The following is a 15,190-nucleotide window of genomic DNA, read 5'->3' on the forward strand; positions in this document are numbered from 1 at the left end:
TCTTTTTCAGTTTCCTCAGTTGTAAAATGGGGATAATAATAGCACCTACCTCCCGGGGTCATTTTAAGAACCAAATGAGATTTGTAAGGTTCTTAGCACAGTACTTGGCACATAGTTGGTGCTGTATAAATGCTAGCTATTTTTAAATTATTATTATTACTAATCAGCAAGCATTCATTCATTCCTTAATTCAATAAATATTTAATATATTATGTTCCAGGCACCACACTAAGCACTAGGGATACATAAAGAGACAAAAGACAGCCCCTGCCCTGAAAGAGCTTATGTTCTAATGGTTTTATATTATGTACCTATTACGGGCTGGGCCTGGAGTTATAAAGACGAAAGCAAAGTCTCTATGCTCAGAGAGCTTGTGTCTAGCCAGAGAGAAAAAGTTTATATAGATAACTATGTACAAAATGTACAAAACAAATATAAATCTAACATGGGAAATAATCCAAACTATAACCTGATGGACAGAGCCTATAAACAGGAAAGGTGGTTTGAAAGGTCATTCTGAAGAAAAAATGCCAGAAATCTGTTACAATTATACACCATTTTCTTTTCAGCCACCATTTGTAATGGAAAAGTGGATTGTGGGAATTGATCCAAATCAGACTGTTGAGTACATTGTAACATATGAGGTAAGTGTGGGAGAGAAAAGGGAAATGGTTCTTTCAATATCCATTAATTAGCAGTTGTGCTAAGCGGCCAATGTGGTAGATTTATAAATAATATTTGGGCCCTTGAGTGGTTATCTATCAAAGAGTAACATATTCTCTGCCCTTGGGGTACCAATAAATTAGTAGGACAATCTGGATGAATTTATATAGAGAAATATAATTACCACAAAGGCATTTTAATGATGAATCATAGGTAAGAGGTTCAAGTTATATTGGCAGGTTGGCAAAGGCAAGTGAGGTAGATAATATGCTGTGCTTTGAGTTTTACTTTCCGGTAACAGTTTATCATAAGGTGGATGAAGTTTGACAGCCTGTTCTAGACCGTATGGTATGAGTGCCTACACTTTACTGAAGTGCTTATAATTCAGTGTGTGTTCTATGATTTGGTTTGGTCTCAATTTATTCTTGGAAATCCATATCTCTGATCAGTAGCCAAGCCCAGAGTGATCAAACCCTGGAAAAACAGGCTCATGCTTATAATTTCCACTGCTGAGGAGCCTGGTGGATGCTTGATCTCAAGTTTTGAGTTGCAGCAGGGTTGAAACTGATCAAGTATCCACATTAAGTCCAGCACCAAAATGGTAAGCCCATATGAGTGGAAGGGGCGGGGGGGGGCACCTAGCCCAGGTCAGAAATGGAGCAGGTCTGAGCTTCCATGGTGATCCCAATAGTATCTGGCCTGTGAATAGCTGCTGTACTTTCAACCTGGATAAGATAGGAAGACTCAAACAAACTGGCAAACAGTACCCAAACTCACATAGAACTGATTTTCATCAGGGGACAAATTTTCATCTTTCCAGTGACTAAAGATTCATGCACCTCAGAGTTCACCACTTACTAGTGTTGGAGTAACTGAATGTTGCTTGATGAGCACAAATCCAGAGCAAGGGGGGTCTTTTCCCCTCACAGTTCTTCTGCCTAGGCTGTTAAGACTTAATGATCTCTCCACAAATAAGAAGCCCATCCCAATGACTGGATTTTCAAATTTTCCAAATACAGTTATCCCTTCCACATCACAGGGGTGAGGGGTACAGGGCCTGCCATCTGGAAAATCCATGTAAAGTTTTGTGGCCCTCTCTTCATACCAGAGAAGAATTATTATAGTGTTCAAAGATAAAGTATGTTGATATTATATAATGCTATACATATATTTTGTATATTTCTGAGTTTCTAAATTTCTTCTGTGTCATCTCCGGATATTTGGATGCCACTCCCAAAAAATATCCATTTAATTTCTTATGCTGGCCCATGATATATTGAAACTGCAATGGGGAATGATGTGGAACGGAGAATTGTAAAGTCTCTTTCCCTCACCTCATAATAATGGAGAGGGACAATGGAGGCATCCTTAAACTCCTGGGGGATAACCTCTTCTTTCCATGTAACTTGGAAAATTTCAGTCAGCTCTTGTATGAGCAATGGTCCCCCTACCTTTTAAATCTCAGCTGGAATAGAATCAGCCCTTGGTGCTTCGCCACATGAAAGAAGCCTAATGGCCCTCCAAACCTCTTCATCAGTTGGAAGTTCAGCTAGGGAGGGATTGACTTCAACCTGAGGTCAATAGTCAATGACTTTGAGAATGAAAGACACCAACCAACCAACCAATTAATGGAGACCAAATGACCTTCATCTTCTCTACTTTCCATTTGTTCTAAATTCCATGTGGGATACATTTTTCCCAAAAAGACACCTTAATCCACACTGATTAGTGACCTCTGTGGAGGTATCCTCATAGACATCAATATTGGGTGGTTAGTCTCTGATCTTAGAAGCCATCTAGTTACCCCTATACCTGAACAAGAATGTTTTACAACATTCTCAATAAGCCTTTGCTTAAAGGCCTCCAGCTCATCCAGGGAGAGATTAACTGGGGAGGGGGTTGTCATTAGCAAGGGAACCCCTAACTGCCAAGGCCAGCCATTCCACTTTTGGATAGCTCTTTGGGTGGGAAGTTTTTTCACCTCTTGTGGTTAAAAGAATAAGGAAAGCAGAATCTTTTTAAACTAGTAAGATGCTAGAATAAAGTGGGGTGGGGGGAGGAGGGAGAGAAAACTGAACTAAAAGGGAATAGAAATTTCTTAATGTCTACTCAGAGTGTTCCCAAAAGGAAAAAATCAGTAGCAAGAGACATTTGTTTTCTTTGCATCTAATTGTATAATTTTGCTTTGTATGTGTTTGTTGAGTTTTGCTTTTGTTATCTCCTTGTTTGTTTTTTCAACAGAGTGATGTTAAATCTCCAAAAAGTAGTAAACATGTCCAGTCAATTCAGTGGAGCAAAACAAAACCTGTAGATGAAGTAAAGGCAGTAAAGCTTGTAATCCAAACATCATTTGCCAACTCGGAGGGCAATGCTGGAAGCAGGTCTAATTCAAGTAAGTCCAAATTTGTAAACTAAATAGTTAGGGTAAGATAGAGCCTCCAGAAAGGAATAAATCATACCTAGGATCATAGACTGACTTCTTTGGGCCTCAGTTTCCTCATCTGTGCAGTGAGAGTAAGGAGGAGAAAGTGAGACTGGTGACCCGCACAGCCCTCCCTCACTCAAAACAAAGTCAAGTGCAAGTGATGTCATCGTTTCTCTGATGTCATGGTCCTCTTCAAAAACGAAGGATGAACACAACAACAATGAGAGTATGGGAGGGACCTATTTCCCTCCCACATTCTCATTGTGCCTGGCACACAGTAGGTGCTTAATAAATGCTTATTCCCTTTCCCCTTACCTCTATCAATGAAGTCACAGGTCTAGACCCTTTTCCTGTAAATCAAAACTTCACTATGAAGAAGTAGAGCATTGCAGGTTGATCACTGGACCTGGGAGTCAAGAAGACCTAAGTTCAAACACCACCTATAATGCTTATTAGCTATGGGACAATGGGCCTCAGTTTTCTTATCTATAAAATGGGAATAGTAATACCTATAGAAGTGGGATAACGTTTGTATTAGCGCCTTCAAACTTCAAAAAGCTTAGCAATTGTCAATTCTTATTTTCTAGAATATTTACCCAGGATATAAGAAATAAAGGGAGTTATAGATGTGAACCTCTGTTCAGAACCTATCAATAAAGCATTAATTAATGAGAAATCATACATAGGCATGAAGTCATAGTAATTAAATTTCACTAAATAGCTGAAGAAATAGAGAATTACAGAATTTAAAATGCCAGAAAAATTAGAAGTTACCCAACACCCTCATTTTTCCACTGAGTAAATGAAGTCCAAATGAAGTAAATGATGGTGAAATGATTTGCTAGATAGTGTGCTCATCTACTAAACAGAATAGCAAGGATTAGAATCTGAATCCTATGACTTTAAATCAAGTAGTCACGAAACTAGATTGTGTTACTACTTTGTGTAAATGATCATAAAAACCATGAAAAACTATAATAAAAACTGTAATGTAAAAGTTCTCTGAAAAGTACTTACACATATGATGTATTTATGCTGCGCATGCTAAAGTATGAATGAACACATTTAAGAATTTAAATTTAAGAATATCAGTCATTGTTTTGACTCACAGAATGCTTTCTAAGGATTTATTGTTTTTGTTATTGTTGCGCAGTTGTGCCCAACTCTTTGTGACCCCATTTGGGGTTTTCTTGGCCAAGATACTGGAGCAGTTTGCTATTTCCATCTCCAGCTTATTTTACAGATGAGGAAACTGAGGCAAACATATATTAAGGGACTTACCCAGAATCAAACAACTAGTAAGGGTCTGAGGCCAGATTTGAACTCAGGAAAATGGGTCTTCCCGACTTCAGGCCCAGCTCCCTATCCACTGTGCCACCTAACTGCCTAATACAAAAACTATCTCCTTTTTTTAAATGTTTTATTGTAAAATGTACATGGAAAATTAGTACAGCAAACGGAACTTGTTTAGTAAGTATTTGCATTTAAAGTAATTTCAATGCTAAAAGTTTCATAAACTCTTAAAAATCACTCTAAGTTCTAATCAGAATTCTGTGTTTGTCTATTTTTATTCAGTTTTTCCTCCTTTCTGGTTAGAGTAGGTGTGTAATAAATTCTTATGACTTTATCTTTTTTGCTTTCCATTATTTAGACCTTTTGAGATTTCTTTGTATACCTCTCCTACTTGATCCTAATTGCATTATATCATTTCATTACATTCACTACCACAATGCACTTAACCATTCTTTAATTATTGAATATTTAGGTTGTTTCTAGGGTGGTTGTTGTTGTTGTTGTTGTTTCGCCATCACATGAAATCTACTATGAAAATCTTTGTATAGGTAACCTTTTCTTGTCTTGATAACACTTTTAAAGTTTATTTCCAACAACGGACTCATTAGGTCAGAGGGTATGATCATTTTGTAACTTTTACTGTGCCAAAAGCAATTCCATCAGTCTTCATTTCTACAGCTGAGTGCCAATGGCAAGAAAAGGGGGAAAGAAAAGGAAAAGAGAAGGCCAATAAGTAATAGTGTAAATGGAAAGTTGAGGAGAAGGACAAAGGGGAAAAATAAGGAGATATGTTATTAACAACTAAGTATATGGATTATATGTGTATGTGTGGTTATACATATGTGCATATATTAATGAATTGGATATATTTAATCAATATTTTGAAACCTTGAGAAACACAAAGTTTCCAGGTTATTAAGAAAATGTCATCCATATTCACCTCTTTTAGACATATGAGTCCACCTTATCATTCATCCACTCTAAAAAATAAGTAATCATTTTAAAAGAGATATGTAGAGAAGTACCTGTCTTAGCTAGGATAAATGATGTAGGTTCCTTTTCCCCTACCAAAAAAACAAAAAATTTAGCCTGCTTAAATTTTACTGTTTAATTCAAGATTTGACCCACATATAAAGAACAAGGGAACCAATATGCAGGTTCTAACAAAGGAGGCTAAAGAAGCGTTCTACTTATAAGATTGAGCATCCTATATATGAGAAAGGAGAGACATTTCCAAATAGTGTGCACTCACGGGCTTAAAAGAAAATTGCTCTCTAATTAGTCAAAATCCCATAAATTCAGATATTCATTAAACAAGCCACACAGTACAAGAGTAAAGACATACTGACACAAATCCTCAGTCAATGGAATTGAATGCTTGCTTGCTTGTTTGCCTGTCTTTTAGAGACAAGATATCTTCATGATGTAAGACAGTTACTTCATGGAAATAGATAGATAGATAGATAGATAGATAGATAGATAGATAGATAGATAGAAAGAAAGAAAGAAAGATAGATGATAGATGGATGGGTGGATGTAGATAAATAGATGATATAAATTGATAGAGACAGAGATCAATAGAGATTGATAGAGACAGACATTGATGGATAGAGATCAATAGATATAGTTATAATATAGAGACAGATAGGTGATAGAAACAGAATTAAAGACAGATAGAAATGTGTGTATGTATATATAGGTGTATATATATATATAAATAGCTTTTATTTAGGAGGAGGGAGATAGAGAGAGATATTGGTAAAAAAAAATGTATAAGTATGCACAATATACTCAATGACAAAATTGGAAGTTCTCATTTTCTTTGACAATGCTACTTTAGGACAGAAAGTCAAATTGGAGTTCATGGAATGCAAGTGAATTTTTCTCACTTTAAAAACAGGCAACTTCCAAAGCTGCTCCAGATAAATTCAATTATCTATTTTTACTTAAATTTCCCTTCAGGGAAGGGATAATGCTGAAACTTGTCCCTGAGAGTTGATCTTCAGATTTTCAGTATAAACATTTATATCTTGGAAATTGGCAAAATCTATAAACCAAGGCTTGATTTATTATTTTTAAGAAAGGGATGAAGAAAATGTTAATACTGCAGATTAAACTTAAAAGTGTGTCATGTGCATACATTTTAGAGATCTTGTTAAAACTTTTTGCAACACATCCCTGCTTTAGGATCTAAAAAACATTATAGAATTTAAGAGCAGTATGGCTCTGGAAACTCCCAGTTCTCAAACATACACAATGTAATGTATTTTTAAAAATTTATTTTATTTTCAATTCGTGGAACAAAACAAGTTATCTTGTAAATTTCTTTCTTCCCTTTTCCCCCCTTTTCTTTCCCATCCTAAAGATGGTCATCATTAGAGACAAATAGTTGTATATGTGTACAATTAAATATGTAAAATATATCAGAAAGTCAAAATTTTATTTTATAGTTTCTTGATATAGCAAATATGCAATAAAGACAAATTTATATATATATATAATACATATATATAATAGCAACATCTGAAGCTATTTATCCTCCATCCTAAGATGAATTAAATAATGCCTTGAGAGCAGCAAGATTTGAGATAGCAAGTAGTGGGCTAGGCATAAAAAGAGCTGCAGTCTGATAACAATTCTTCCATTTACTAGATGGATGACTTTGGGCAAGCTATGTGACCTCAGTGGGCCTCAGTTTTCTCATACACAAAAGGAAGGGATTGGATTAGGTAATCTCTAAGAATCCTTCCAAATCTTTGAATCTATGAGTCTTTGAGATTCTTAAGAAGTTAATTAACCATTTTGAATCTGTTTCTTCTTCTACAGAATGGTGATCTAATGCGTAATGCACATAGTGTACACCCTGTCACCCAAGTTCAAATGAAAGCTAAAAAGTACTTTATAACCATAAAATGCTGCATGTAGGAATCAGATGATGTTGTGATGCATATAATTTTTGAAGAATATACCTTCAAAGTATAGTACTTCCATGGTACAATAAAATGATTACACAGATAGATAGATAGATAGATAGATAGATAGATAGATAGATAGATAGACAGAGGCAGATAGATAAATAATGAGATTAAATTTTGTCATCTGCCTTCAGTAGATAGATACAAAGTGATTTTTGAGGCTTAAAAAAAGGTCAAGCCTTCCCTGCAAGATCCATAAATAGAGCTTCTTCTGATGACAATGAAATTTGCCATTTGTATTTCAAATTTTGAAATATATTTACAATTTGTATTTTATCTACAAGTGATTTTTATCAACACCACCTCTATAAACTCTCTTCCTTCAACCCCCAAGTCATATGAGCTCCTCCCAAGATTAGTTAATAATTAACATTATCTATATTTTAAAGGTAGGGGGAAAAAGTGGGGAGGCAATATAATAACTTGGCAGTGACACCAAAGCCAAGGCACGTTGGGATAATAAGCCTCCATTCCAGGTTTCTCTGCCTTTGTTTGCTCACCAAGAAGGCTTCAGTTGTTTTTTTATATCCTGAACAAAGGCTACTGCATGTGCCTGAATATTTTTTCTTCCTTCTTTAGGATATGGAATAGTAAGGGAAGAAATCATTGAGTTGTAGTTTATAAAAATTATCTGGGTGAGACCTCAGGGTGAAGTGTCTTCTTCACACACAAATAAACAGAAACCTCATGGTTCCAACTGGAAGCCTGAGAATAAAAATAAAAAGGCATGGTAGATTCTTCTCCTGAGGCTGAATTTTCCAAAGGTCAAGAACGGGGTGAGTGATGGGAGGAATCAGTCACAACAGGCAGGGAGGACTCAGGAATGTTGGGCACCATGGTGCAGGCATTAAGGTAAGGAAGAAAAAAAAATCTCAAGAATTAATTCTTTTCTTTCTCAACTGAAAAAAACTAGCTGGAAGGAATGCTTCTCTTAGAATGAAAATATCTTAACAAAGGAAAGTACTCCACTTGGCAGGAAGTACAGTATAAAAAAGTGGCTTTTCATGCCCATTCCCAACCACAAGAACACAGGTACATAAGGGCTTCCCCTGAGCTATTTTTTTCCAGTATATTTTCCTTTACCACTCCAGGTCCGATGGTCACAGAAGTCCTAACAATTTCCAAGAATAAGATGTATGCCATTTGCTCTTTGAAGAAAATGTAAGGCACTATATCAAGCAAGTACTTCAGCATGTCCAAGACGGTTCTGACCTTTCTGCAGGAAAGATCCTGCAACCTCAGCATCTCAAGGAAGACTCCTTGATAGATTTAAGAACTGACTCAAAAAGAAACAACAGAAGCAAGCCTGATTGCTAACTTCAATTCAATGAATGGACTCATCAATGAGTTCTTGCTTGAATACCTCACTTGGGGCCAGTACCTAAGCTAGGTGTTACCGGGGAATCTAAGAAGAATAAGACACAACCCCTCCTCTCAATGAGCTTCAGTGTTGGTTGAGGAGATAAAACTTGCACACGTGGAACAAATGTAGAACAATACAAGGCAACATATCACTAAATCCTCAGATTCATAGTTTCTAGATGCACAACTCTAAAGTTTTAAGGATGTTTTGAAAACAATGTCTAGCCTACTTATTGTACAGGGAAGCTAGATGGTGCCATGGTGCAAAGAACAGTGGGAAGACTCCTCTTCCTGACTTCAAATCTGGCCTCAGATCCTTACTAGCTGTGTGATCCAGGGCAAGTCACTTAACCCTGTTTGCATCATTTCCTCATCTGTAAAATGAGCTAGAGAAGGAAACAGCAAACCATTTCAGTATCTTTGCCAAGAAAACCCTAAATGGGGTCCGAAAGAGTTGGACATGGCTGAAAAACAACTTAACAACAACATATTGTGTAGATGAAGAAACTAAGGGCCAAAAAGACCGATTTTTCAAATTGATACTCAGAATCAGTGGAAGAACCAAACTAGACCTCATGACTTCCAAAACAGTCCTGCATTTCCTTTCTAATTGTTACAGAAAATCAGAGAAGATAAAAGTCAAATATGGGACTGGAGTCACTAGTAAATGAACTGAAGAGGCAGAGTTTGAGCTGGTGCTTAGAGGATAGGTGGAAAGGATAGGGGTTGGGAGTGGGGAGTAATGTAGGTAAAAGGAAATATTCCCTCACAAGTTGAATAACTAAAGTCTTGACAAAAGAATGGAGACCATGTAATACATAACCTTCATACTGAGATTTTTTTTAGCCAGATCCATAATTTCATAAGTATATTGAGCTCCCAATGAGGAATTTCCCCTACTAAGGCAGATTAGCATCTTCTTTGCAACTTATAGTTGTAGAGAGTTGCCTGAAGATACCAAGAGGTTAAATGACCTAAGGTTTCACAGCTAGTCTGTGTCAGAAGCAGGACTTGAGCCCACTATGGCATCCACTGTGCCATCCTGCCTTTCCAATGGAAAATACTGGAAGAAAAATGACTGATAGAAATATGATGTAAGCAAGAAAATTGCAGGCAGGCATCTACCTGCTGTAGTAGTAAGCACCCTGGCGTACACAAGAGGGTCTGCTGTATAGGTTCTTAGATCTGCTTTTCTGAAAGGAAAGCAACTTTTGAGGGGTCAACAATCTTCTTTAATTATATTCATCAACAGAGAAAATACAAGCAGAGAAATAAAGACCAACAGATAGGGCTTTCAACTGTCTGATCATAAGCAATACATACATCACAGAAAAACAGACAGATCCAACTGTCTGACCATTACATATATATATATATAGTTACCAGAGAGAGAAGCATTAACCTCTGCGTTCTCAAAGCCAGGGAGCTTCTTAAGGGCTACCCAAAGTCTTATATGGCACATGAAGCTTCTTCCAAAGAGTAAGCCCCAAAGTAAAACCTCACCGCAGAGTATATATATACTTTTCAGAGTCGGAGGGAATGATCCTCATGTGTCATTAGAAACAAAAGGTGTGGGCCTTCCTACAAAACAAATCTCCCCTAATCAAGCTTCCCTTAATGGGCTTCACCTGAGGCCTATTAATGAGTGGGGGAAGATCTTTAACTCTTCCCCCCACACACCTTTACCCTTACATTAACATTACACCTGCATTCAATGAATGGGGAAACCTAGACCCTAATGGACTATATCCCAGGATACTGAAAGAATTTGCAGGTATAATTGTTGATGATCTCATAAAAAACAACTATGGAGATTGGGAGAGAAACTTCAAGATTACAGGTAGACTAGTATTGCTCCAGTTTTCAGAGAGAGGAAGCAGGTAAAGTCTTCAAACCAGAGCAAATGAGCTCAAGATTTCTTTGCTTTGACAGCTTGAAAAAATCTAGAATATCTTATTAACTGGATGACTTATTAGAACTTCAAAAATGACTTGATGATTACTACAAGCCTGCAGGAGTTCATCAAATACAAGTCAGATCAGAATAACAAAATTTCCTTTTTAAAAGGATTACCAGACTGGCAGATTAAGAAAATACCATACAGATAGAATACCAGGATTTCAACAGGAGATAAAATCTTATGGAGAATATGGGATAGGTGATAGAATTGTCAGGTAGGTTCAAAACTAGTCAAATGGCTGGATCCAGTGAGTGATAATTAAAGGAACAATTTAGTCTGGATGGATATTCCTAGAGGATTACCACAGATCTCTTTGACCCTATTGTTGATCAATGAAACAATCATCAAACTTACAGACCACAGAAACCTATTACATGGCAAAATGTGCATTCAAAAAGACCTCAGAAACCTAAAATACTGAATCAAATGTAGCATGATGAAATTATAATAATGATAAATTTAAAATTCTACAATTAGATTCCCAAAAACTCAATGATGAGTACAGTATGAAAGAATCAAAGTTAGACAAGCATTCACGTAAAAAAGAATGGATATTTTACCTGAGTACAAACAATATGAGTCAGCACTAGGACATGACAACCAAAATGGCTAACGTGATCTTAGACAGAATTAATAAGATCACAAGGCCCAGAACAAGGGCATTATATGTATATGCTTTGCCCTGATCAGACCCCATCTGGAGGCTACAATGCTTCGCATAGTTCCTTTGATACCACTCAATTCCTCACATATATTAAGCACCCACTGTATGACACAAATTATCCTAAGCTGAGGAGATCAAAACAAAAACAAAACAGCCTCAAAACTTGGGGAACTTATATTCTTTGGTATGGAAAAAAAAGCCTCCAATACCTTGCATACAATAGGTGTCTACTAAATGTTTATTGAATTGAATCCAGTTTGGGGCACTACATTTTAGGAAGGACATTAACAAGCTGGAGTGAGTCTAGAAAAGGTTAGAGGGGACTCAGAGTCCTGACATACAAGAACTATTTAAAAAGGCAGAAAAATAGAAGACTTGGGCCAACACGAGAATATTTTTCAACTCTTTGCAGACATGCTTTATTTGACCCCAGGTAAAAATAGGATTAATATCTGGAAATGACAGACACCCTTGTCCACTAGGTATAAGAAAAAATTAACCTAACAATTAGAACTGACCAAAAGGCTACCTCGGGAGGAAATAAGTTTCCCATTAGTAAAAATCCACAAGAAGGGGATGATTTGCTGCTGAACAGGAATATGGTAGAGACGATTCCTGCTCAGGTATAAGAAGGCTTAGATAACTGTGGAGGTGTCCTTGAAGTCTCAGGTTCTGTGAATCTGCTATCATAGCAAAATTCTACCTGGGTAGCATCTCTGACAGAGTGGCTTTCTCTACAAATGATTCCATATTTGCAGTTGAGCCTTGGATGGACAGTATCACACCTCAAAGGTACCTTAAAGGTCATTCTATGACCTTAGTTTGAAGTTTTTTTTTTTCTTTTCTATAACATCACCACCAAAAATAAAGCTCTTGGAATGTGAAAATATCACTGATCAAAACCTATGAAATCCTTAAATGGAGAGTACCTTTTGGTCACCAACATTTCATAAGCATACTTGTTTTAAATAACCTTTGTATTATTATTATCATTAGGAGGAAGAAGAGGAATAATGAAAATAATAGTAATGATATTTAAGATTTGCAAAACACTTTACACATGTGATTTCATTTGAGATAGCCTACTATCACATTGAGCTATTTATTAGCACATTGTTATATTAATACACCACTACTGAACATTATATTATTTATAATTAACAATTAATTATTAAAACATTGATTATTATTGCATTATAACCCTATATAACATGTGAGTAGGGTGCCCCTCACACATCTACTCACTCTCTCCATTGGTTCACTTGCTCCAACCTCCTCAGGTCTAAGTTTTCCTAGATTGACTAGTCTAGGTTCCCAAAGTGTAGCTATACTCAAACTTCCTCAGGATCCAGGGATAAATTTCTTGTGGGGAATGCACTTCCCCTACTCACCTCTCTCTCCTATGTCCCCATCAATGCATATCCCTTCCCACAAACCAGCTACAGATAATGAAAATGCTTTTAGATGTTAAATATAATATTTACCTAACCAATACATTTCTTTAGACTCAAGCAAAAGAAATTATGCTAATATGTTAGGTGCTCATTTAAATCAAAAGAAGGAATAATAACTACATCACAATCCATATATAAATCTGAGTCATATTCTCCAGTCAGTGCTTTTCAGTATCTAGAGGGGACAGTAGATATCCATTTACAGAGACCTTCCAAGGTGGCACATGAGTAGAAAAACTCATGTACTCAGGGTAGCTCACAATTGTGGAACTATAAACATTGGTGTCCTCTTTCCATCTCAGAAAATATCTATACAAGTTCCTTGATAAATTTGGTTTGCATATTTAACAGATGTTTCCACTGCCAAGCTTGAGTTCACCTATTCTGTGCTGAAATAACACTTCACTAGACATGGCATCTCAGCCAAACTAGTTGATTCACTGAGTAACTTCTTTGATTTTCTGCTTGTCAGCTGTTCCTCTGCTCATCTAGAATTACTTCTCAATAGCAACCATAATACCTATTACTTCTAGCTTAGCTGATAAAGTTATGAAATCTTTGCTTTCACCTCTCTCTGTCCTCTTTCTGGCTTCAAACTCTGAGTCTTCTCGGCAAATTTTCACCTCAGCTTAGATTTAGTAACCAAATTCTCATCTTCTGTCAATAATCAAATAAATTACATTTTGTCCCATAATAATGTAACAGCTCCAGTACCCATATCTCTCTAATATCCCATGACATGTCACATGCAAAAATTAGCAATTGTTATCTCAGAACTCTGAGTCAAAGTAATTATAACTCTTAGAATTATGAGCAAAGCAGATATAACTCAACAATGTACTGCTCCATATAAAAGGGTGATATCTCAAAAAGATAGTATCTTATACCAGAATACTTTCATGTTTAGAATTAATGTCTTAAGAGGGATGATTTGAATGATAGTTTATATTTCAACATCTGGAGGTAAAATGGTTTCTAGTAAGTTTGCATTATTCTTTAAAAAATTATTATAAATCAGGAATGCAATATTGCAGTAACTTATGAGTTTCAATTCCATTTCTTTTCACAGATACAGACTGCCAATGGTTAAATACCCTCAGGATGAGACAAGTTGCTTCCAGCCCTTCTTCCTTTCAACATTCTCAGAGCAATCCTATTACTGCTGGGTTACCCTACCTTCATAATCAAGCTTCCTATGCTGCTGCTGTCCAAAGAACACCCTTTAAGTATTACCAAATCACACCTATAAATCATTCCCGAAGTTCATCTCCTACTCAATATGGATTGACTAAAAACTTTTCTTCACTGCATCTAAATTCCAGGGACAGTGGTATTTCTAGCATTCATTCTGATACCTCTTCTGAGAGGGGTCAGTATTCAGGGAGAAGCAGGAATAAATCTAATCGAGGGAGTGCTTCCCTCAATTCTTCCCCCAAGGGAAGATATAGTGGGAAAAGCCAGCATTCTGCTCCTTCAGCAGAAAGGTACTCTGGGAAATTCTATAGGGTCTCTCAATCAGCACTCAGTCCCCATCAGTCACCGGACTCCAAAAAGAGCCCAAATAACGTCCATCAATCTAGGACCATCCCAGGGATGCCTGTAAACACTGAAAATAACTCAAAAGCAAATGAAGATGAAAGCAAAGTTAGTGAAGGCGGATGGACAAAAGTAGAATATCGCAAAAAACCACGCCGGCCTGTTCCTGTCAAAACTAATAAGGAGAGAACTAGAGGAGCCTATCGAGGCCGGAGAAATTTTTGATGCATAGTTAGTCAATTTCATTTTCTAAACAGGGACTTTGTAATGGATTGTGCTCATGTGGTGCCTTCAACTGGACTTTTATTTAAAAACCTCAACAGTATGTTAGCCTTGGGAAAGGGAGAAGGGAATGGGATGCCACTGATTCCAGAGATGGCAGTCAAACTGGAAGCAAATCTGAGGATGCCAGTCACTAAACATTGTCCTCATTTGGGGAGGGGGAAGGGGCAGAAAAATGTGAATAGTTTCTGGTTTGAAGATCTAGGAGAATTCTTCATTCTTATTTTTTTTTTCTAAATTAACATTTGACATTCAGAAGAAAAAATATTACCATTTGCCCCTTCTATTTAAAAAAAGTCAAATTACTTTGAAAATACTCATAATCTCATTAAAAATTGATTAGTATTTATTTTACTCACATATCTGTGTTTTTATTATGGACAGTAGCCTGCCTAAATAAAGAAAAGTCACCAACCTTACTTTGACTCATGTCCATGATCCCATTCAGAAACCAAAGATTTAAATTAGTCAGGAGATTGGACATTTCTTTTCTTCTAAGCTCCAAACTGACAGATCCTTTCTCTTGAATATTATTTTCTAAATTTTACCAAAGTTGGGGTGGAGGGGAGGTTGGGA

At 36.6% G+C, this 15,190-nt stretch overlaps 1 protein-coding gene across 3 annotated transcripts in view; it reads left to right on the top strand.

Moving 5' to 3' along the window:
* The window catches only part of MAP3K20 (mitogen-activated protein kinase kinase kinase 20), a 209,835-nt gene extending 194,867 nt beyond the window's left edge, over positions 1-14,968 (top strand). For 2 of the 3 annotated variants that reach the window (XM_072612348.1, XM_072612349.1), the window contains exons 18-20: positions 570-644; positions 2,905-3,055; positions 13,866-14,968. In XM_072612348.1, coding sequence (XP_072468449.1) covers positions 570-644; positions 2,905-3,055; positions 13,866-14,557 — 918 coding nt within the window. In that variant the 3' untranslated portion in view covers positions 14,558-14,968. Of the gene's footprint in view, positions 1-569; positions 1,265-2,904; positions 3,056-13,865 lie in introns of those variants that run through there. The other variant, XR_011967694.1, reaches the window with a different exon arrangement.
* The last annotated feature ends 222 nt before the right edge of the window (positions 14,969-15,190 follow it).

This window comes from Notamacropus eugenii, chromosome 5, assembly GCF_028372415.1.
Source record: "Notamacropus eugenii isolate mMacEug1 chromosome 5, mMacEug1.pri_v2, whole genome shotgun sequence".
Lineage (NCBI taxonomy): Eukaryota > Metazoa > Chordata > Mammalia > Diprotodontia > Macropodidae > Notamacropus > Notamacropus eugenii.